At 34.4% G+C, this 22,484-nt stretch overlaps 1 protein-coding gene across 1 annotated transcript in view; it reads left to right on the top strand.

Moving 5' to 3' along the window:
* LOC103680432 (disintegrin and metalloproteinase domain-containing protein 2-like) overlaps window positions 1-22,484 on the top strand; it is a gene marked incomplete at both ends in the record, with an annotated part of 50,834 nt that overhangs the window by 5,358 nt on the left and 22,992 nt on the right. Inside the window, 2 exons of the mRNA XM_008709957.1 lie at window positions 3,880-4,060; window positions 9,902-10,097. Coding sequence (XP_008708179.1) covers window positions 3,880-4,060; window positions 9,902-10,097 — 377 coding nt within the window. The remainder of the gene's footprint in view (window positions 1-3,879; window positions 4,061-9,901; window positions 10,098-22,484) is intronic.

Genomic DNA, 22,484 nt, shown 5'->3' with positions numbered 1-22,484 from the left:
ACCCAGCATGGCATGTGTTTGTGTGGCTTCTATTCTTGAGGCAGCTGGATGGGGCATATGTGGAGTTAACAAAACTTGCACTGAGCCCAGGGCTGAAGCCAGCAGTCTTGGACTATGTGGTTCCTCAGGAGAACTCATGGACAGGGAATACTGCTAGCAAGTTAGGTAGCAAGTATGAGTGCAGTGCCATCTCTCACAGGTGCTTCTGTGTTTATGCTAGATTGCAAGAGAGGAAAATGGCACCTGCCAGCTCCTCTGTTGCTGGAGAAGTTCTCCATCACACTCTGAAATTAGTATAAACTGATCTTCCTCTCATTGCCTCACTGGTGTGCAAACTGTCACTTCTATATTGTCTGTCTGAGAGCTGCTATATCTTTGAGGGTGAGGACCCATCTATTACTCACCCTTTTGGCTCTCACCCAGTGTTGAGTCAGCCGACTTTTGAAGTTCCAGGCTCCAACTTCTGCTGGTTATACCAACTCATGGAATTCAGCCTCTCTGGTTTTCAAGGCTGATGTTATGGGGATTCATTATCCCCTACCCCTGATGTGGGCCCCCTGGTGCTTTCCCTTCTCAGAGCCTGAAGCTCCCCTTTTGCTGTGGGCAGCTCCTAACTACCATTTCTGCCCTTGCTAACCTCTCTGATGTTGCTACTTCTCTACATTTAGTCATGGAGTTTATTCTGCCAGTCTTTGGATCACTCTCTGGTTTATTAATGGGATGATAGTGATGTCTAGAGGTAAGATTAGGGTCCTCCTACTCTGCCATCTTCCCAAGACTAAATTCCATTTATTTTTCTTTAAAAGTCACTGGAATCTCTAGTGATATTACCTCTTTTATCTCTGATATAATTTGAGCTTTCATTTTTTTTCTTAATATTCAACTTGGGTTTTATCAAATTAATTGATTTTTTTAAAGATTGTATTTCAATTTATTGACTCTCATCACTTGTGCATAGTTTTCTTAATCTTATGCATAGTTTTGGGTAAACTAGTTTTCTCCCCTAGATTTTTTTTAAACATTTTATTTATTTATTCGACAGAGATAGAGACAGCCAGCGAGAGAGGGAACACAAGCAGGGGGAGTGGGAGAGGAAGAAGCAGGCTCACAGAGGAGGAGCCTGACGTGGGGCTCAATCTCATAACACTGGGATCACGCCCTGAGCCGAAGGCAGATGCTTAACCGCTGTGCCACCCAGGCGCCCCTCTCCCCTAGATTTTTTTTTTTATTTGACAGAGACAGCCAGCGAGAGAGGGGAGTGGGAGAGGAAGAAGCAGGCTCCTAGCAGAGGAGCCTGATGTGGGGCTCGATCCCAGAATGCTGGGATCACGCCCTGAGCTGAAGGCAGACGCTTAACGACTGCGCCACCCAGGCGCCCCTCCCCTAGATTTTTAACATGAAAATGCAAACACTTAATTTTAAACCTTCTTTCTTTTTGTGTAAGTCCTTTAAAGCTATACATTTCCCTCTAACTGCAGCTTCAATTGCATACCATACATTTTGACATTTTCTATTTCTTTTTTATTTGGTTAAAATATTTCTTTTTCTTTGTGATTCTTTTTTTGTTTAGTGGGCTGGTTTGGAAGTATGTCAACTGATTTTCAAATATTTGTGGATCATCTAGATTTTTTGTTATTAATTTCTGATTTAGTAATTATCATTTTAGATGTACATATTTTGAAATTCGTTGTGACTTATTTAATAATAGCAATTGTTTTTATCTTTTTGTTTCCCATTTTTGCTTGATTATCTCCATGCTGTACAAACTTCACAGAAAGAGTATATGTTGAAGTGTTGTTATTTCTTTTTCAGTTAGTAATTGAAATGCTCTAGTAACTTCTCCAGAGTTATATTTGAATACAGGTTTTATTCATTTTATTTCTAATGAATGTTGCTTCTTCTAAAAAAGTGCAGATATTGAACACATGTTTTGCTTATGGATTAAGCAAAAGATGATCTATTCTAGTATTCTCTGCCTTCACTGTAACGAGAACACTGCATCCTGCTGTCAATGCTTTGCAATTATGTGGTGAGTGGTGAGAAAAATGAGTGTTTGAAATGTGATTAAAACAGCAATATCCTGATTGAGATCTATATTTATTGGGATGGACTTTGTATTTAGATTTGAATGCAAGTTACAGAAATTCCAAAGTAATAATGGCTTAAATCAAAGAGAAGTTTATCTTATTTTGGGAAATTAGCATTCTATTAATTGCATGGCATTTCACTGTATAATTTCACATTAATTTCTACACAGTGACTTTCTTATCCAGGATTATCTCATAGCTCATGATGGAAGCTTTAACTATAACAATCACCCAAAATTATAGTCACCAATAGAATGAAAGCATGGCTGTCAACATTATTTTCTAGAATTTAAACATATGGTTTTGTTTTAGGCCAATTATCTGAACTTTATATATGTATACTTTAACTTCACAAAAGGCTAAGAAATGTAAGGATTGTGCAAGGAAGTCCTGTATGCAACTGAAAATCAGAAGCTCTATTATCAAGGAAAAATGAGAGATTGGAGAATGGGAATGTCCAACAAATGTTTGCAAAGATTCAAGCTACAAATAAATTCTTTAGTTGGATGTAATTATGATTAATATTTTCTTTCAATGACAACATTAATTTTACTACTAGGAGTATATCCCCTATAAACCAGTTACACATAATAAATATATTTTTCATTGCCTAGTCTTAAGTAATATCATGTTGTATCACTTTTTCTTCTTTTGGTTTTTGGTATTTAGACAGAAATGATCTGAATTATTTGCAATGTAACAATAAATCCATTATTTTGTGGTAATTATAACTGAACAGTATGTTCAACCAGGATGTGACCTCAAAAAAAAATTGGTAATTCATTAAAAATCCCTAATTTGTTCATGATCCTCATGTAAATAACATTTCCTTGTCCTAACCCAAAGGACAATGATTTGAGCCTGTAGCCTTAAAATCCAATAACTTCACATTAGCTCTATCTGTCATCAAATTATAAACCTTTATGAATATAATCTTTTCACATGTTAATACTATGCAGAATATTAAAATTCATAATGTAACAGCAACCAAAGCATGACTATTTACAACAGATGGGTTCCATCATAGAATTTATTTAAAAAAAAATCATTGAGATCTGTACTCTGTGCTAGAGAACAAAGGGATTGGAATGTCTTTTCTCCTGGAGCTGAAAAACTAGTAGGAGAAGATAATGAGCAAATAATATTTCAGTTATTAATAAATATTTTAAAGAAAAATAAATGTCACTAAAAGAATAAAGAGTAGTAATTTAAAATAAATAATAAATAAATAATAAAAAGTAGTAAATTTAAAAGAGTAGTATTTTAGATGTGTGCTTAGAAATGTTATCTCTGTTTGAATAAAGACTGGATACTAGACTCGAGTTTAAGCAATATATTTAAGTTAGAGAAACAACTATCTGAGCTATCAAGTATAGGTGTTATTCAAAATGCAGTACTGAGTAAGATTATTTATGAATAAGTATAGATAAAAGAAGTGAAAAGCCCAAGCTCTTTGTTAATACAGGCTATTGTAATATTTAGGAGTCATGAAAAGAAAAAGAAGCAACAAATGAAACAGATGGCATACTTTGTGAAGTAGGAACTATAAGAGAAAATAATGTCATGAGTGAGTGTAACATAAGAAACAATAAAATTTTATTATTTAATTCTAACTAAAATATTTAATGTAAGTTCTTGCACAATTGACTTCTTTTGTACAGAAAATGAGTTTGACACTAACAAAATTGAGCATTTTAATTCTTGTGGAATGCTATTAAATAGGTTTATTCCAAGTCTAGGCAATTTATGAAGAAATACCTACATAAAAATGTGAAGTTCGATGTATGTTTAGTCATTCCAGTGGTGTGAAGGTCTTCAGTAACTGCAGCATGGAGGATTTTGCACATTTTATTTCAAAGCCAAAGTCCCAATGTCTTCAAAATCAGCCACACTTAGATGCATCATACAAAGCTGCGGTTTGTGGTAATGGACAAGTGGAACAAGGAGAACAATGTGACTGTGGAAATGAAGAGGTTAGTACTAATTTGGAAGACTATATAGCAGAATTACATGAAAAATTATAAACAAATTTTTATACTATTATGCTGCCATTTTCCCTAATACATCAAACTCACTTTTATATTGAAATAAACTGATAAGTGCACACATATATCAGTATATGGATTCAGTGGTTTGTAGATTATCCATACAGGTGATTTTCAAGGTCATTAGTTCTCTAACGGAGTTGACCTAAGTTTTACTTTCCCTCTTGAGTGTGTTCTTCCTGAGCACAAGCATACCTCCGAGATACTGTGGGTTTGGTTCCAGGCCATCACAATAAAGTGAATATCACAATAAATTTTGGTTTCCTGGTGCATATAAAAGTTATATGTTTACCTATAGTCAATTAAGTGTGAAATAGAATTATGTCTAAAAGACAAGGTTCATATCTTAATTAAAAATACTTTTTTTTTCTTTTTTGCTAAATACCTTTGCTGATACTTTTTGTTCCCTAAAAAAGTGCTCATCAGGGAAATTCAAATCAAAACCACATTGAGATACCACCTTACACCAGTTAGAATGGTAAAAATTGACAAGGCAGGAAACAACAAATGTTCGAGAGGATGTGGAGAAAGGAGAACCCTCTTACACTGTTGGTGGGAATGCAAGTTGGTACAGCCATTTTGGAAAACAGTGTGGAGGTCCCTCAAAAAGTTAAAAATAGAGCTACCCTATGACCCAGTAATTACACTACTGGGTATTTACCCCAAAGATACAGAAGTAGTGAAGAGAAGGGCCATATGCACCCCGATGTTCATAGCAGCATTGTCCACAACAGCTAAACTGTGGAAGGAGCCAAGATGCCCTTCAACAGATGACTGGATAAAGAAGATGTGGTCCATAATACAATGGAGTATTACTCAGCCATCAGAAAGAACGATTACCCAACATTTGCAGCAACATGGATGGGACTGGAGGAGACTGTGCTAAGTGAAATAAGTCAGGCAGAGAAAGACAATTATCATATGGTTTCACTCATTTATGGAACATAAGAAATAGCAGGGAGATCGGTAGGAGAAGGAAGGGAAGAATGAAGCCTGAGAGACTATGGACTCTGGGAAACAAACTGAGGGCTTCAGAGGGGAGGGGGATGGGGGAATGGGATAGACCGGTGATGGGTATTAAGGAGGGCACGTATTGCATGGAGCACTGGGTGTTATACACAAACAATGGATCATAGAACACTACATCAAAAACTAATGATGTACTGTGTGGTGACTAACATAACATAATAAAAAATTAAAAAGAATAAAAAATAAAAAAGTGCCAATCATCATCTGAGCTTTCAGCAAGTCACAACCTTGCCTCAATGCTGATGGCTGCTGACTGATCAGGCTGGCGGTTGTTGAAGGTTGGGGTGGCTGTGGGAGTTTCTTTCTTTCTTCTTTCTTTCTTTCTTTCTTTCTTTCTTTCTTTCTTTCTTCTTTTTTTCTTTCTTAAGATTTGATTTATTTGACAGAAAAACAGCAAGAAGGAACACAAGCAAGGGGATGGGAGAGGGAGAAGCAGGCTTCCCACCAAAGCAGGGAGCCCAACATGGGGCTCTATCCCAGGACCCTGGGATCATGACCTGAGCGGAAGGCAGACACTTAACAGCTGAGCCACCCAGGTGCCCTATGAGGCAGTTTCTAAAATAAGACAACAATGAAATTTCTTGCATTGATGGACTCTTTCATGAACAGTTTCTCTGTAAGCATGCAATGGTATTTGATGATGTTTTACTCACAGTAGAAATTTTTTCAGATTGGAGTCAATCCTCTCAAGATCTGCTGCTGTTTAATCAACTAAATTTATGTAATATTTTAAATCTTGTCATTTCAACAATCTTCACAGCGTCTTCAGCGGGAGTAGATTCCGTCTCAAGAAACCACTTTTCTTTCCTTATCCATCAGAAGCAAATCCTTGTCAAAATTTTATCATGAGATTTCAGTGATTCAGTCACAGTTTTAGGCTTCACTTCCAATTCTAGTTTTCTTGCTATTTCCACCGCACCTATATTTACTTCCTCCACTGAGTCTTGACCCCCTCAAAGTCATTCATGAGGGTTGGAATCAACTTGTTCCAAACTTCTGTTAATGCTTTCTGAATGCTTTTCATGGTACCTACTGTGGTCCTCTCCACAAAGTTTTCAACTTGTTTTGCTCAGGTCTGTTAGAGAAATCACTTATGTATTGCAATTATAACGTTATGAAATGTAAGTTAAAGTTACTCCTTGATCAATGGACTGCAGAGTGGATGTTGTGTTAGCAATCATAAAAACAACATTAATCTCATTGTACATCTCCATCAGAACTCTTGGGTAACCAGGTGCATTGTCAATGAGCAGTAATATTTTGAAAGGATTCTTTTATTTTGAACAGTGAGTGTGTCTCAACAGTGGCCTTAAAATATTCACTACACTTTGTTGTAAACAGATGTGCTGTCATCTGGACTTTACATTTATAGGGTACAGACAGAGTAGATTTAGCAAATTTTTAAGGGCCCTAGAAGTTTTGAAATGGTAAATTAGTATTAACTTCAGCTAAAAGTCACCAGCTCCATTAACCACTGACAAGAAAGTCGGCCTGTACTTTGAAGCTTTGAAACCAGGCATTACCTTCTCCATCCTACCTATGAAACCCTAGGTGACATCTTTTAATGGAAGACTGTTTTATCCACATTGAAGACCTGTTGTTTAGTGTAGCCGCCTTCATTAATTATTTTAGTCAATCTTCTAGATAGCTTGTTACAGCTTCTACATCAACACTTGCTACTTAACTTTGCACTCTTATGTGATGGATATGGCTTCTTAAACCTCATGAACCAATCTCTGCCAGCTTCAGGGTCTTCTGCAGCCTCCTCCCCTCTCTCAGCCTTCATAGAATTGAAAAGAATTAGGGCTTTGTTCTGGATGAGGCTTTGGCTTAAGGGAATGTTATGGTTGGTTTGATCTTCTATCCAGACCACTAAAACTTTCTCCACATTAACAATAAGGCCATTTTGCTTCCTTATCAGTCAGGTATCGCTGGAGCAGTACTTTAAATTTCCTTCAAGAATGTTTCCTTTGCATCAAAACTTAGCTAACTTTTTGGTGTAAGAGTCCTGGCTTTTGGCCTATCTTAGCTTTCAACATGCTTTCCTCACTAAGCTTAATAATTTCCAGCTTTTGACTTAAGTGAGAAACATGAGACTCTTCCTTTAACTTGAACACTTAGCATTGTAGGGTTATTAATTGGCCTTATTTCAATGTTGTTGTGTATCAGGGAATAGGGAGGCCTGAGAAGAGGGGGAGAGAGGAGCAGCTGCTTATCAGTGGAACAGTCAGAACATACACAATTAAGTTTATTGTCTTATATGGGCATGGTTCATGACACTCCCCAAAATTGCAATAGTAAAATAAAAAATCACTGAAAACAGATCACCATAACAAATATAATAATAATAATGAAAAAGTTTGAAATACTTCAAGAATTACCAAATGTGACACAGAGACTGTTGGAAAAATGACGTTGATAGATTTGCTCAATGTAGGGTTGCCACCTTCAATTCGTATGTAATATCTGCAAAGTGCAATGAGGTGAAGCGCAATAAAATAAGGTATGGCCATATTTTTTCCAAACCTAAGATCTGCTGGCGTTCAGGTAAATAGATATATAAAGTTTTCACAAATTAACAAGAAAATGAGGCATACTTGTGACTTTGAAAATTTTAATACAGGTCAATATTTAAGTAAAAAGTGTTTGGACCATATATAATCAATAAAAGCATGTTTTCTAACCCACAAAAGCCTTAGATAAAGCTGCTGGATTGGTGGGAGGTGGAAGAGTTGAGATAAAAGGAATGCAGTAAGGGAGAGAGATCGTGAGACTCATAATGGGCTTATGGATGTGAGAAAATCAAGACACAAAAGGAGTTCAGTGTTCCCTACAGCAGTAGCTAAAGTCACACATGGGTATCATCCCCAGTACGAAAGTGAGCTTTTAGATACCTAGTTGAATGATGTGTTTTTAAGAAATTATTCCCAGTATCCACTTGTCTTTTCTTGTTTGGGTCTGAATAGAAACTCTGAAAATTTCTAGTAAAACTTCACAGTTGTGTATCTTAGCTCTATTAACTATCATATAATTGAGCCAGTCCCTGTGATATTACTTCATTCTCTGGAATCCCATATAGATAACAATGACAATGACATTGATTAGGCAGAATAGTTCTGGAAAATACTGCAAATTTAGTTTACCCTAGTAAGTATGGTGCTATAACTCATATTAAGATTAATGAAATGCATGATTTATTTTTGTGTAACTTATTGAGATTTTTGTCCAATTAACCCTGTTCCAAATCCTGGGGGAATTTAAAAAGTAAGTGTGTGTGTGTGTGTGTGTGTGTGTGTGTGTGTGTGTAAGCATTGTTCTCTAGCCTTCTCTTATCTAAGCATAATAATCAAAAATTTTAAAAAATCACTGGTCATGGATAAATCATAGCATTAATTAAGGCATAATAAGATATAGGTAGGTGATATAAAGGTGATAATTTCAATCATGTTTAGAAATATAATTTTCTAGTTCTTTGTCTTTAGAGGATTAAAAGTAAAGTATGGACTCTGGGAAAAAACTGAGGGCTTCAGAGGGGAGGGGGGTAGGGGAATGGGATAGGCTGGTGATGGGTATTAAGGAGGGCATGTATTGCATGGTGCACTGGGTGTTATACACAAGTAATGAATCATGGAACTTTACCTCAAAAACTAGGGATGTACTGTATGGTGACTAACATAATATAATAAAAAATATTATTATTATAAAAAAAAAAAGAAAACATAATGTTTAAAATTCCCCAAATTTGACAAAGGACATAAAGCTACACATAGAAGAAGCTAATTTTATCTTATAAAATATATAATATATCTTACATATTTTACCTTATAAATAAGATAGAAACAGAGAGGAGGCAAACCATAAGAGGCTCTTAACTAGAGGAAACAAACTGAGGGGTGCTGGAGGGGAGGTGGGGGGTGGATGTCATAATCGGGTAATGGGCATTAAGGAGGGCACTTGATGTAAATGAGCACTGTGTTTTATATGCAACTGATGAATCACTAAATTCTACCCCTGAAACTAATAATACACTATATGTTAACTAAATTGAATTTAAATAAGACATTTTATAAAAGAAAAAAATAAAAAATAAAAGTAAAGTAAACTTTGGACATCCCATAAAAGTTACAAACTTATTAAAACACAACAGATTCATAAGAGTTGATTAAGAACTGGTCATTGTAATGAAATTGATAAATCATAGCTTCTGTTTATTTTATGTCTTGTATTTAACTATGTCTTTGTCTACAAGCACCAGAGAGCTTGATGTCTTGCCTTTGGTGGACTCCAGGGTTTCAGAAACCCCTACAACCAACAGTGTCAAATCTACTCTAGGGATATACAGTATAGCAGAGTGTAGTAACAAATATCTGCTACATAAATGAATAAGTGGCTTCATTTTTTTATGTTCACCAACATGTGATTTAAGCATCTATCTGAAAATTATATAATATACAGTTATCATTAAAATATCTGTCTAATGCAAGTATAAGTTGGGAGATACTTCAGAACATTTGATTTGCCTTTCAGGATTGTGAGGCTAAGTCAAACTCATGCTGTAATCCTGAAACATGTATGCTAAAACCTGGCTCAATTTGTGATACTGGTGAATGCTGTACAGATTGTCAGGTAAAGAGCCTTTTTAAATTTTTTATATTACCTTCATGAACAAATTCATCATCTTCATAATACTTATATGTTCACATTCTGCTTTATTCAATGTTATTTACTTCACCCTATCAGTATGCGGCAAAAGGAGACATGTGTAGGCCTCCCACTGATGAATGTGATCTCCCTGAATATTGCAATGGATCATCTGCAACATGTCAAGATAACTTTTTTGTTCAGAATGGGCATCCATGTGGAGAGAATCAGTGGCTCTGTGTGAATGGAAGTTGTAGAAGTGGGATAAAACAATGTACAGCTATATTTGGTGAAGGTATTTATTATAATTTGATATCCCATGTATGCATTTTTCTGGAAACCAAAAAAATAGATATTGATACATAATTGTGATTTTAAAAAAATAATGTGATTTTTAGTATAAATACTTTAAAGGATTACAGAAAAAAGTAAGGAATACTGTAAAAAAATCAGACAATTTGTCTGGAATTCAAGTTACGCATTATTTCCACAAAATAAGAAAGAGAAACATTCAAAGTCTATGGGATCTTCATTTGAGAAGGAAGAAAGAAGACTGAGCATAAGTTACACTTCCCTCTTTCACTCCATATGCACAGTTTTCTTAGTAAATATAAATACATATGGCTATGGACATTAAAGGTCATATGTAAGTTGGCATATGAGTACAATTTAAATCACACATGCAGATACACACAGCCAGATACACACATTCACACCAGGGAACTACAAGGATAGTTTATGAAAATCCGAAAAAGGGGTCATGAAGATCCACTAACTATGAAATCATTAAAAGATGATGTGCACCAAGGTTGAAAACAAAAAGGAAAACCATGTACAAAATACACACAGAATCATTTGCTGAAGAAGATGGAGACAGCAGCAAGAGCAGCAGCATGGCATGTCTATATCAGAAGAAGCAAGAGCAATTGACAGAGGAAATATTCAGGATACTCATATAAATAGCCGGATAGGTCAACATTTTCTCAATGGTAACAGGTAAACGCCTACTCTAATTTCTAATTTCTGTGTAAAAAGGGAGTTGCAAAGTGATTATCAACTCCCAAAATAAACATACAATAACATGGACTGACTATTGGTTTGAAGAAAGGCAACACAAAATACAAGGAAAGAAACTTATATAATGCTAAAATGCTCTCCCAAGGAACTGGGTGATTTGAACCACAAGGAAGTTTTGAAGAAAGATATCTCTATCATCTATCTATCCAGCTAGCTATCTAATCTATCTATCATCTATCATCTATCTATCTATCTATCTATCTATCTATCTATCTATATATCTATCATCTATCTATATCTATCTATCTATCATCTATCATCTCTTTCTTTCTTTCTTTCTTTCTTTCTTTCTTTCTTTCTTTCTTTCCTTCATCATCTATCCCTACCTATCTCTTATCCATCACTAGCATCTCTATCTTTTCATCTATATCATCTGCCTATCTGTATCTATCTATACATACATATAGATAAATAGAGAAAGAGAAAGGAAAAGAAAATCTTGATTTGAAAGGTATACTGGGTAAAATGTAAAAATAAGCATATTGGTTAGATCATTGAAAAGGTAGAACTTCTGTTTAAGCTGGCAGATAGAATTGCAAATTTCACCCAATGTTAAATAGGTAGAAACAAACAAACAAACAAAAAGTATATGAAAGCACACATTTGAACTCCTATAATTTGCTTTCCAAATTTATTTCTATAAGAATTGGTTGTGAATGATATCCAAAAAAAAAGGGAAACTAAACCAGGAGATAGAAGAATTAAGCAAGAAGAAATAATCATCATAGAAATTAGTAAAATTCATTTTTTTCTAAGATACATATCTCTCAAAGTATACATATTTTAGAATATAAAGAACAGTATGAAATGGAGTTATTAATATGTCAAAAATGTTAATCCCTAGAAGAATAAAAATAGAAAAATATAGTTTCGCCAAGAAAAAAAAAACCTGAAACAAAACTCAATCATTCCAACAAAATGTAGCGCAAAGTGAAATTAAATATTGGCATGTCAAGTATTCATTTTGTAATTTAAGACAGCTACAATAATAATAATAAAATAAAGTGAAACTACAAGCTCATAAAGGAGAAAAACAAAAACAATAACAATACTTGATTAATTCCAAAGAAGACAAGAACAAAGTTAAAAAAGAACATAGAATAGGACAATAAATACTAAGACAGCTTATTTACATTTAAATATTTAGCAATTACATTAAATATAAAACCTGTACTAAATATTAAGTTTAGAGAAAGGGTGTAGCAAGTAGTGACGGATGTAACTGTGGGAAAATAACTAGAAAAATTAAGATACATTTTATTGATGATATTTTATTTTATTTATTAATTTTTAAATATTTTATTTACTTATTTGACAGAGAGGCAGTGAGAGAGGGAACACAAGCAGGGGGAGTGGGAGAAGAAGAAGCAGGCTTCCAGTGGAGGAGCCTGATGTGGGGCTCGATCCCAGGACTCTGGGATCAGGACCTGGACAAAAGGCAGATTCTTAACGACTGAGATACTCAGGCACCCTATTGATGATATTTTAAAAGGCATTAGACTACAGTGAAACCAAAGACAGCTAATTGTTTAAACCATGACAGGAGAGAAAGCTTGCATATTTTAGGGGACCACTGTTAGGCAATTTTTTTCCTAGAGACATTTGGAGATTTTGAAATTTGGAGATCAGGTTTGGATTAGGCAGAGATCTTTTATTAGAAAGAAAAAAATAGCAAATTTTAGCAGTTGAAATTTAAGGGGACTGTCAAAACCATAGAAAATTTTTTCCATGAGGCATTTTTGGAGCTCTGAAGCTGCTCAGCAATTTGGTCAATTAGGTTAAAAACATTAAAAAGGCATTATGAACTTCCCTGCAGTCACACGATAATCAAAGACCAAATGGTGGAAGAGGCTTGCCACCAGAAAACCTTAGTCTTCTAAAAGATTTCACTACATTTTGAAGTGCCTATGTTAGTAGACTAGGAAGCTGTTCTGAGATTCTCTAAATGGCAAGAATTTATCTCAGGCAGACTTACAGTGAAAACAAATATTGACAAGGCTATCAATCAGTAGCTTACAAGGGTCACACCTAAGAAAATAAAGCAGATCCAGAATAAGACTGTACACAAGCAGAGAAAGACGATTATCATATGATTTCTCTCATCTATGGAACATAAGAACTAGGAAGATCGGTAGGGGAAGAAAGGAATAAAGAAAGGGCGGGTAATCAGAAGGGGGAATGAAGCATGAGAGACTATGGACTCTGAGAAACAAACTGAGGGCTTCAGAGGGGAGAGGGGTGGGGGAATGGGATAGGCTGGTGATGGGTAGTAAGGAGGGCACGTATTGCATGGTGCACTGGGTGTTATACGCAACTAATGAATCATCGAACTTTACATCAGAAACCAGGGATGTACTGTATGGTGACTAATATAATATAATAAAAAAACATTAAAATAATAAAAAAAAGAGTAAGACTGTACATCAGCTTTGGCCCATTTAATTGCCTGATTAGATTTTAGTGATCATCTACCTTACTCAATACGCCTAACTCAGAGTCAATTAAAAGATAAAATAGAGAATGGAAAGTAGCAATATTTAAAGAGATAAGAACCAATAATTTTCAAAATGAAAGGTATTCCCACAAATTCATGATGCTCTAAGAATCTCAAGAATGTCTTTGAAGAAAAAACACATAAAGACATCATAGTAAAACTACTACTACAAAAAAAAAGAAAAGATGAAAACAAAACAGCTAAAGTGGGAGACACAATAACTTTTAAAGTAAGTGTGAGTCAGATTTCTTGTCAACAATTACAGAAGCCAGATGACAAAGTAAAGACACTTCTTAAGTGCTAAAAAGAAAATAACTGCCCACCTAGCATTCTGTAATGAGCAAAAATACCCTTTAAATATTTTCAATAAATGTGCTTGAACAAGTGTACATTCACAGGAAAAGAATGAATTTGAAACCCTACCTCACACCAAACACAAAAATTAACTTAAAATATATTGTAGACCTAAATGTAAGAGCTAAAACTACAAAGCTTTTAGAGGAAAACATAGGCATAAATCTTAGTGACCTTGCATTAAGCAATGTTTTCTTAGATAAGACACCCAAAGCAGAGGTGATGAAAAAGGAATCATTTGGACTTCAAAAATTTAAAGAACTTTTGTTCTTCAAAGAAAATCACCAAGAAAGTGAAAAGGCAGCTCAAGGAATGGGAGAATATATTTGTGAACCATATTTTTAATAATGGACATATACAGAATACATAAGAAACATTCAACTCAACAATAAAAAGACAATGTAGTTTAACAAATAAGGAAAAAAAATTGAATAGACATTTCCGGGGAAAAAAAGACATAGAAATGGCAAATCACATGAAAGATGCTCAAGATCATTAGTCATTAAGGAAATGGAAATTAAGACCACAGTATGATACTTGTTCACATTCACTAGGATAGCCATAATTCAAAGACAACAGCAATGTTTGTGAGGATATGGCAAGATCCAAACTCATGCATTGCTAGATATGAAATAGTACAGCTGCTTTAGAAAGCAATTTGGAAGTTCCTCAAAATCTTGAACATAGCAGTTTAACCCTCAGTATGTATACCCAAAAGAACTGAAAATACGTCCCCACAAAACCTTAAATAGAAATTTGCATCATACCATTATTCATAATAACCAAAATGTAGAAACAACCCAAATGTCCATCAACTGATGAATGAGTGAACAAAATGCAGAATATTATTTAATTTAAAAAAATGAATGAAGTGATGATATTTGCTAAATGTGAATAGATTCTGAAAACCTATGCTAAGCTAAGAAAGCTGGTCACAAAAGACCCAACAGATTCTGATTCCACCTATATTTAGCTTACAGAATAGGCCAATATATAAAGACAGAAAGTAAATTAATAGTTGCCTGAGGCTAGGGGAGGGAGGGAGAGGGTGTATGTGATTGTGTGTGTGTTGTTCGATGCATATCCAGTTTAATATTATAGCATATTGATGATCACCTTTACGGCCCCAACTTAATACTCTCAAATACACTGCAATGCAGTTATCTGCTAAAAATTAAGTGTGTGCTTGGCTGGTTGGTTGTTTTTAAACCTAAAAATGTGAATGTTTCTCATGCTCCCGGTCATGTTTCTTCACCTTGCCAATCTTACAGTATTTTAATTTCTCTCCATGTATAATTATTTTAATATCTCAAAGATAAGTCATCTTAGGCTTTTGTATCTTCTTCATACGTGTTGACATGGTTCTTCTCCATACGAACTTAAGACCAGATTAATAAATTAACTCCTACATTAATTTTAGTTGAATTGATATCCATGTTATTCTGTCGATGACCTAATGAGTGTGAAGTGGTATCTTGTGGCTTTGATTTGCATTTACCTGAAGACTAATGATGAGCATCTTTTCATGTGCTTATTGACCATTCGAATGTCTTGTTTGGAGAGATATCTGTTTACATCCTAGTCAGCTATTTTTTTTAATTGGGTTGTCTTTTTAATTATTGAGCTGTAATAGTTTTTTATTTAATCTGTATTCAGTTTATTGCTAAATTCATGTTTTGCAAATCTTTTATTTCTTTGTGTAGATTATGTCATCCCTTTTCTGATAGCCACCTTTGAAATGCAAAGTTTTAATTCTCATGAGGTTCAAATTATCTATTTTTGTGTGTGTCTGCTTGTGATTTGGGTGTTATAAACAAGAAAGCATTGCTTAATCCAAGGTGCTGATTTACTCCCCCCCCCCTTTTTTTCTGGGAGTTTTATATGTTTTCCTCTTAAATTTGGGTCTAGAATCCATTTTGAGTTAGTTTGTATATGGTGTGAAAAATGGTTCCAACTTAATTCTTTAGCGTGTGGGTACCCAATTGTTTCAGCATCACTGTTGAACAGATGATTACTCCCCCATTTAATGGACTTGGCATCTCTGCTGAAAAATCACTTGATTGTAAAAGTAAGGGTTTATTTCTGGACCATCAGTTCTACTCCATTGATCTACACATGTATATACTTATGTCAGTAGCACACTGTCTTGATTACTGTAGCTTTGTAGTTTAGAAACCAGGGATGCGAGCAATCCAATTTTTTTTTTTCTTTTTAAGGTTATTTTGGATATCCTAGGTCTCTTGCATTTCTTGAATTTCAGAATCAACTTGTCAATTTCTGCAAAAAAGTCAGCTGTGGAATTTTGACAGTAATTTTGTGTTGAATTTGTACATCAATTTGAGGTGTAATATTACATCAACTATATTAAGGTTACCAATCCACAGACATGCAATGTTTTTCCAATATTTGTATCTTACTTAATTTTAACTAAATATTTTATAGTTTTGTAATTATCAGTATACAAGCTCTATACTTCTGTTAAATATATCTCTTGATATTCTTTTTGATGTTATTATAAATAGGATTTTTTTCAAATTTCATTGTTCATTGCTAGTGTGTAGATATCAGTTGATTTTGAATATTGAACCTTTATCTTGCAACCTTGCTAAAATTCTTTATTAATTCTAGTAAGCATGTTTTGTGGATTCCTAGAATTTCTATATATCAGAAAATGTCTTAGGAAATGGATATATTTTAATTTCTTAATTTACAATCTATATGCCTTTTGTTTTTTCTTCTTGGCTATTTTTCCTGAGTAGTACTTCCAGTACAATATTGAGTGGAAGTACTCAGGGCATATATTCTGACTTGTTCCCTATCTTAGGGGTTGAGCATTGAGTTTTTCATTATTAAGGATGATGTTAACTATGGTTTTTCATAATCCTCCTTATTAGGTTAAGGAAGTTCCACTTCTGTTAGCCACTTTGCAAAGTTTTTTTTTTTTTAAATCAAGAGTTGAATGCTAGATTTTCTTGTCCATTTCTGTGTTTGTTGCAATGATCATTTTTTTGTCCTTTAGTTTATTGATATAGTACATTACAATAATTAATTTCCAGCCTCGCATTTCTGGAAAAAATACAACTTGGCCATGGTGTGTTATCTTTTTTTTTTTAATTTTTTATTATGTTATGTTAGTCACCACACAGTACATCATTAGTTTTTGATGTAGTGTTCCATGATTCATTGTTTGTGTATAACACCCAGTGCTCCATGCGATACGTGCCCTCCTTAATACCCATCACCAGCCTATCCCAATCCCCCACCCCTCTCCCCTCTGAAGACCTCAGTTTGTTTCCCAGAGTCCACAGCCTCTCGTGGTTCATTCTCCCTTCTGTTTACCCCCCCTTCATTCTTCCCTTCCTTCTCCTACCGATCTCCCTGCTCTTTCTTATGTTCCATAAATTAGTGAAACCATATGATAATTGTCTTTCTCTGCTTGACCTATTTCACTTAGCATAATCTCCTCCGGTGCTGTCCATGTTGCTGCAAATGTTGGGTAATCATTCTTTCTGATGGCTGAGTAATACTCCATTGTATTATGGACCACATCTTCTTTATCCATTCATCTGTTGAAGGGCATCTTGGCTCCCTCCACAGTTTAGCTGTCATGGACAATGCTGCTATGAACATTGGGGTGCATATGGCCCTTCTCTTCACTACTTCTGTATCTTTGGGGTAAATACCCAGTAGTGCAATTGCTGGGTCAAAGGGTAGCTCTATTTTTAACTTTTTAAGGGACCTCCACACTGTTTTCCAAAGTGGCTGTCCCAACTTGCATTCCCACCAACAGTGTAAGAGGGTTCCCCTTCCTCCACATCCTCTCCAACATTTGTTGTTTCTTGCCTTGTCAATTTTTCCATTCTAACCCACGTAAGGTGGTATCTCAATGTGGTTTTGATTTAAATTTCCCTGATGGCTAATGATTTTGAACATGTTTTCATGTGTCTGTTAGCCATTTGTATGTCTTCATTGGAAAAATGTCTGTTCATATCTTCTGCCCATTTTTTGATTTGTTTATTTGTTTCTCGTGTATTGAGTTTGAGAAGTTCTCTATAGATCTTGGGTAACTGCCTTTTATCTGTAGTTTCATTTGCAAATATCTTCTCCCATTCTGTGGGTTACTTCTTTGTTTTCATGACTGTTTCCTTCTCTGTGCAGAAATGTTTTATCTTGATGAAGTCCCACAAGTTCATTTTTTCTTTTGTTTCTCTTGCCTCTGGAGACATGTCATGAAAGAAGTTGCTGTGGCCGATGTTGAAGAGGTTACAGCCTATGTTCTCCTCTATGATTTTGATGGATTCCTGTCTCACATTGAGGTCTTTCATCCATTTGTAATTTACCTTTATGTATGGTGTGAGAGAGTGGTCAAGTTTCATTCTTTTGTATATAGCTGTCCCATTTTCCCAGCACCATTTATTGAAGAGACTGTCCTTTTTCCACTGGATGTTTTTTCCTGCTTTGTCAAAGATTAGTGGACAGGCCCGAGGGTCCATTTCTGGAGTCTCTATTCTGTTCCATTGGTCTATGTGTCTGTTTTTGTGTCAGTACCATGCTGTCTTTGTGATCACAGCTTTGTAGTATAGCTTGAAATCAGGCAAGGTGATGCCCCCAGCTTTGTTTTTCTTTTTCAACATTTCCTTGGTGATTTGGGGTCTCTTCTGGCTCCACACAAATTTTAGGATTGTTTGTTCCAGCTCTTTGAAAAATGTCATTGGTATTTTGATCCTGATGGCATTGAAATTGTAGATTGCTCTGGGTAGCATAGACATTTTAACTATGTTTATTCTTCCAATCCATGAGCATGGAATGTTTTTCCATCTTTTTGTTTCTTCTTCAATTTCTTTCATCAGTGTTCTGTACTTTCTAGAGTATAGATCCTTTACCTCTCAGGTTAAGTTATTCCAAGATATCTTATGATTTTTGGGGCTATTGTAAATGGAATCAATTCCCTAATTTCTCTTTCTTCAGTCTCATTGTGTATGGAAATGCAACTGATTTCTGAGCTTTGATTTTGTATCCTGCCACATTATTGAATTGCTCTATAAATTCTAGTAATTTGGGGGTGGAGTCTTTTGGGTTTTCCATATGAAGTATCATGTCGTCTGCGAAGAGAAAGAGTTTGACTTCTTCTTTGCAACTTTGAATACCTTTTATTCTTTTTTGTTGTCTGATTGCTGTTGCTAGGACTTCTGATACTATGTTGAACAATAATGGTGAGAGTGGGCATCCTTGTCGTGTTCCTGATCTTAAGGGAAAGGCTTTCAGCTTTTCCCCATTGAGAATGATATTTGCTGTAGGCTTTTTGTATTATCCTTTTTTTATATCGATGGATTGTTGGTATATACTTGAAATTTTCTTTTTATTGTGAAAAAATACACGATATGAAATCATTTTTACCATTTTTAAGTGTACAGTTCAGTGCCATTAAGTGTATTCACATTACTTTACAAACATTACCATCATCCATCCCCAGAATTTTTTTTAATTTTCTAAACTGATACTACATATCCATTGAAGTTAACTTCACTGTTGATTTTCATGTACAAATGTTTTTAAATTTTTGATCTATATTTTCTTTTGTTGCCTATGCTTTTGGCATCATATCCAAGAAACAATTGCCAAATCCAATGTCAAAACGTTTTTCCTCTGTATTTTCTTCTAAGAGTTTTATAGTTTTTAGCATAATGCATAAAGAAGTTGAATCACTATGTTGTATACCTGAAAGTAATGTAACACTGTATGTCAACTATACACACACAAAAAAAAAGATTTTAAAGTTTTTATTTAAATTCCAGTTAACCTACAGTGTAATATTAGTTTCAGGTGTACAATTTAGTGATTCAACACTTACATACAACACCAGTGCTCATCTAAACAAGTGCACTCCTTAATCGCCATCATTTTTTAAAAAGTATTTTCTAATTGTAGCTCTTACATTTATGTATCTAATCCATTTTGTGTTATTTTTAGAATATCATGTAAGTAAGTGTTTAACTTCATTCTTTTGCATGTGTATATCCAATATTCTTAACACAAATTGTTGAAAAGACTGTCCTTTCCAACTGAGTGGTTTAGGTATCCTTATCAAAAATTATTAGACATATATGAAAGGATTTACTTCTGGGGTCTCTATTTTATTCTATTGGTGTGTATATCTGTCTTTAATTCTAGTATGCCAATATACATTGTTTTGATATTGTAGCTTTTGTGGTAAGTTTTTGAATCAGTAAGTATGAGACCTCCAAGTTTGTTCTCCATTTTCAAGATTTTTTTTTTCTATTTGAGGCCCTTGATATTCCATACAGATTTTCAGATGGATTTTTTTTAATTTCTGCGGAGATATGTTGGTATTTTGATAAGGTTTGCTTTGGAGCTGTAGATCACTTTGGGTGAGATTGCCATCTTAATAGTTTGTCTTCCAAGCCATAAACATGGGATAACTTTCCATTTTTTGGTGTGTTTTCTTTAATTTTCTTTGCAACATTTTGTGGGTTTCATTTTACAAATTTTATTTCTGTGGTTAATTTCACTTATAAGATTTTTTTTCTTTTTGATACATTGATAAATAAAATTGTTTACTTAATTTCGTTTTGGGATTTTCAATTGCTGATGTATAAAATTACAATTGATTTTCATGTGTTATTAATTTTGTATCCCAAAACTTTGCTGAATTTGTGTGTGTGTGTGTGTGTGTGTGTGTGTGTGTAAAATCCTTAGGGTTTTCTGTATATATGAAATCATGGCAACTGTGAACAGAGATAATTTTACTTTTTCTGTTCCAATTTAGGTGCCTATTATTTCTTTTACTTGCCTCTTGCTCTAGATTAGGACTTCTACTACATTAAATAAGTGACAAAATCTTACATCCTTGTGTTGCTCCTTGTCATTACAGGAAAATGTTTAAATTTTTCACCATAGAGTATTATGTTAATTGTGTTTTTATAGATAGTCTTTGTTATATTGAAGGACTTTCCTTCTTCTTCTACTTAATGTTTTTATCATTAAAATGTATTGGATTTTTCATATGCTTTTTTTTTGCATCAATTGACAAGATTATTGTTTTACCCCCTTTATAATAACTGTTATTTTGGTGTATAATATTGACTTTTTTTGTATGTTGAATCATCCTTGAATTCTAGGAATAAATCTCACTTGGTAAATGAAGTGTAATGCTTTTATTTTATTTTTTATTTTAAAAAAAATTTTAAAGCTTTTATTTTTTTATTTGAGAGAGATAGAGCACAACCAGGGGGAGTTGGCAGAGAGAGAAGGAGAAGCAGTCTCTCTGACATGGGGCTCAATCTCAGGACCCTGGTATCATGACCTGAGCAGACACCTAACTGACTGAGCCACTGAGGAACCCTGAAGTATAATGCTTTTAATATGCTTTAGAATTCAGTTTACTAGCATTTTGTTGACGTTTTTAAAATCACTACCCATAAAGGGCATTAATCTATAGATTTTTTTTAAAGTTTTTATTTCAATTTCAGTTAATTAGTACAGTTAATTATTAGTTTCAGGTGTACAATAAAATGACTCAACATTTCCATGCAACAACCAGTGCTCATCATAGCAAGTGTGCTCCTTAATCCCCATCACCTATTTAACCCATCCACCCACCCACCTCTCCTCTGGTAGCCATCAGTTTGTTTTCTATAGTTAAGGGTCTGCTTCTTTGTTTTTCTCTCTTCCCCCACCTACCATGTTTGTTTGTTTTGTTTTTTAAATTCTGTAGATTTTTTGAAATTTTTATGTCTATATTTGTGAGAGATATTGTTCTAATCTTTATTTTCTTTTTTGAAATGGCTTGAGTTGTTTTAATAAGTTGCACTGTATGATGCAAAAGAATCCCTTACCCATATTTTTGGGAAGAATCAGTAACGTATTGTATTAATTGTCTGAGAATTTTGGAGAATTTACCATTGAAGTCATCTGCACTCAGCCTTTTCATTGCAGGCAATTTCCTGATTTAATAATTCAAATTCGTCAGCATTGTTGATCTTTTCAAAGAACAAAATTTTGGTTTCATTGATTTTTCTCTGTCATTTGTCTATTTTTTATTTTATTGTTTTCTGCTATAATCCTTTTATTTCTTTCTGTTTACTTTATGCTCAGAATTCTTTTTTAGTATCTTAAGATGGAATTCTAGGTTATTAATTTGAAATATTCTTTCCTATTTTATTTTATTTTTTTTTGTTTTTATTTTTTATTTTTATTTATTATTATTATTATTATTATTTTTAATAATGATATATTATGTTAGTCACCATACAGTACATCCCCGGTTTTCGATGTAAGGCTCGATGATTCATTAGTTGTGTATAACACCCAGTGCACCATGCAATATGTGCCCTCCTTACTACCCATCACCAGCCTATCCCATTCCCCCACTCCCCTCCCCTCTGTAGCCCTCAGTTTGTTTCTCATAGTCCATAGTCTCTCATGTTTCATTCCCCCTTCTGATTACCCCCCCTTTCTTTATCCCTTTCTTCCCCTACTGATCATTCTAGTTCTTATGTTCCATAGATGAGAGAAATCATATGATAGTTGTCTTTCTCTGCTTGACTTATTTCACTTAGCATTATCTCCTCCAGTGCCGTCCATGTTGTAGCAAATGTTGAGAACTCATTCTTTCTGATTGCTGAGTAATATTCCATTGTATATATGGACCACAACTTCTTAATCCAGTCTTCTGTTGCAGGGCATCTCGGCTCCTTCCACAATGTAGCTATTGTGGACATTGCTGCTATGAACATT

The sequence above is a fragment of the Ursus maritimus genome, unplaced genomic scaffold (genome assembly GCF_017311325.1).
Source record: "Ursus maritimus isolate PB19 unplaced genomic scaffold, ASM1731132v1 scaffold_121, whole genome shotgun sequence".
Lineage (NCBI taxonomy): Eukaryota > Metazoa > Chordata > Mammalia > Carnivora > Ursidae > Ursus > Ursus maritimus.
Note: the sequence above shows the minus strand (reverse complement) of the source record. Positions and strands in the feature narration are given on the sequence as shown.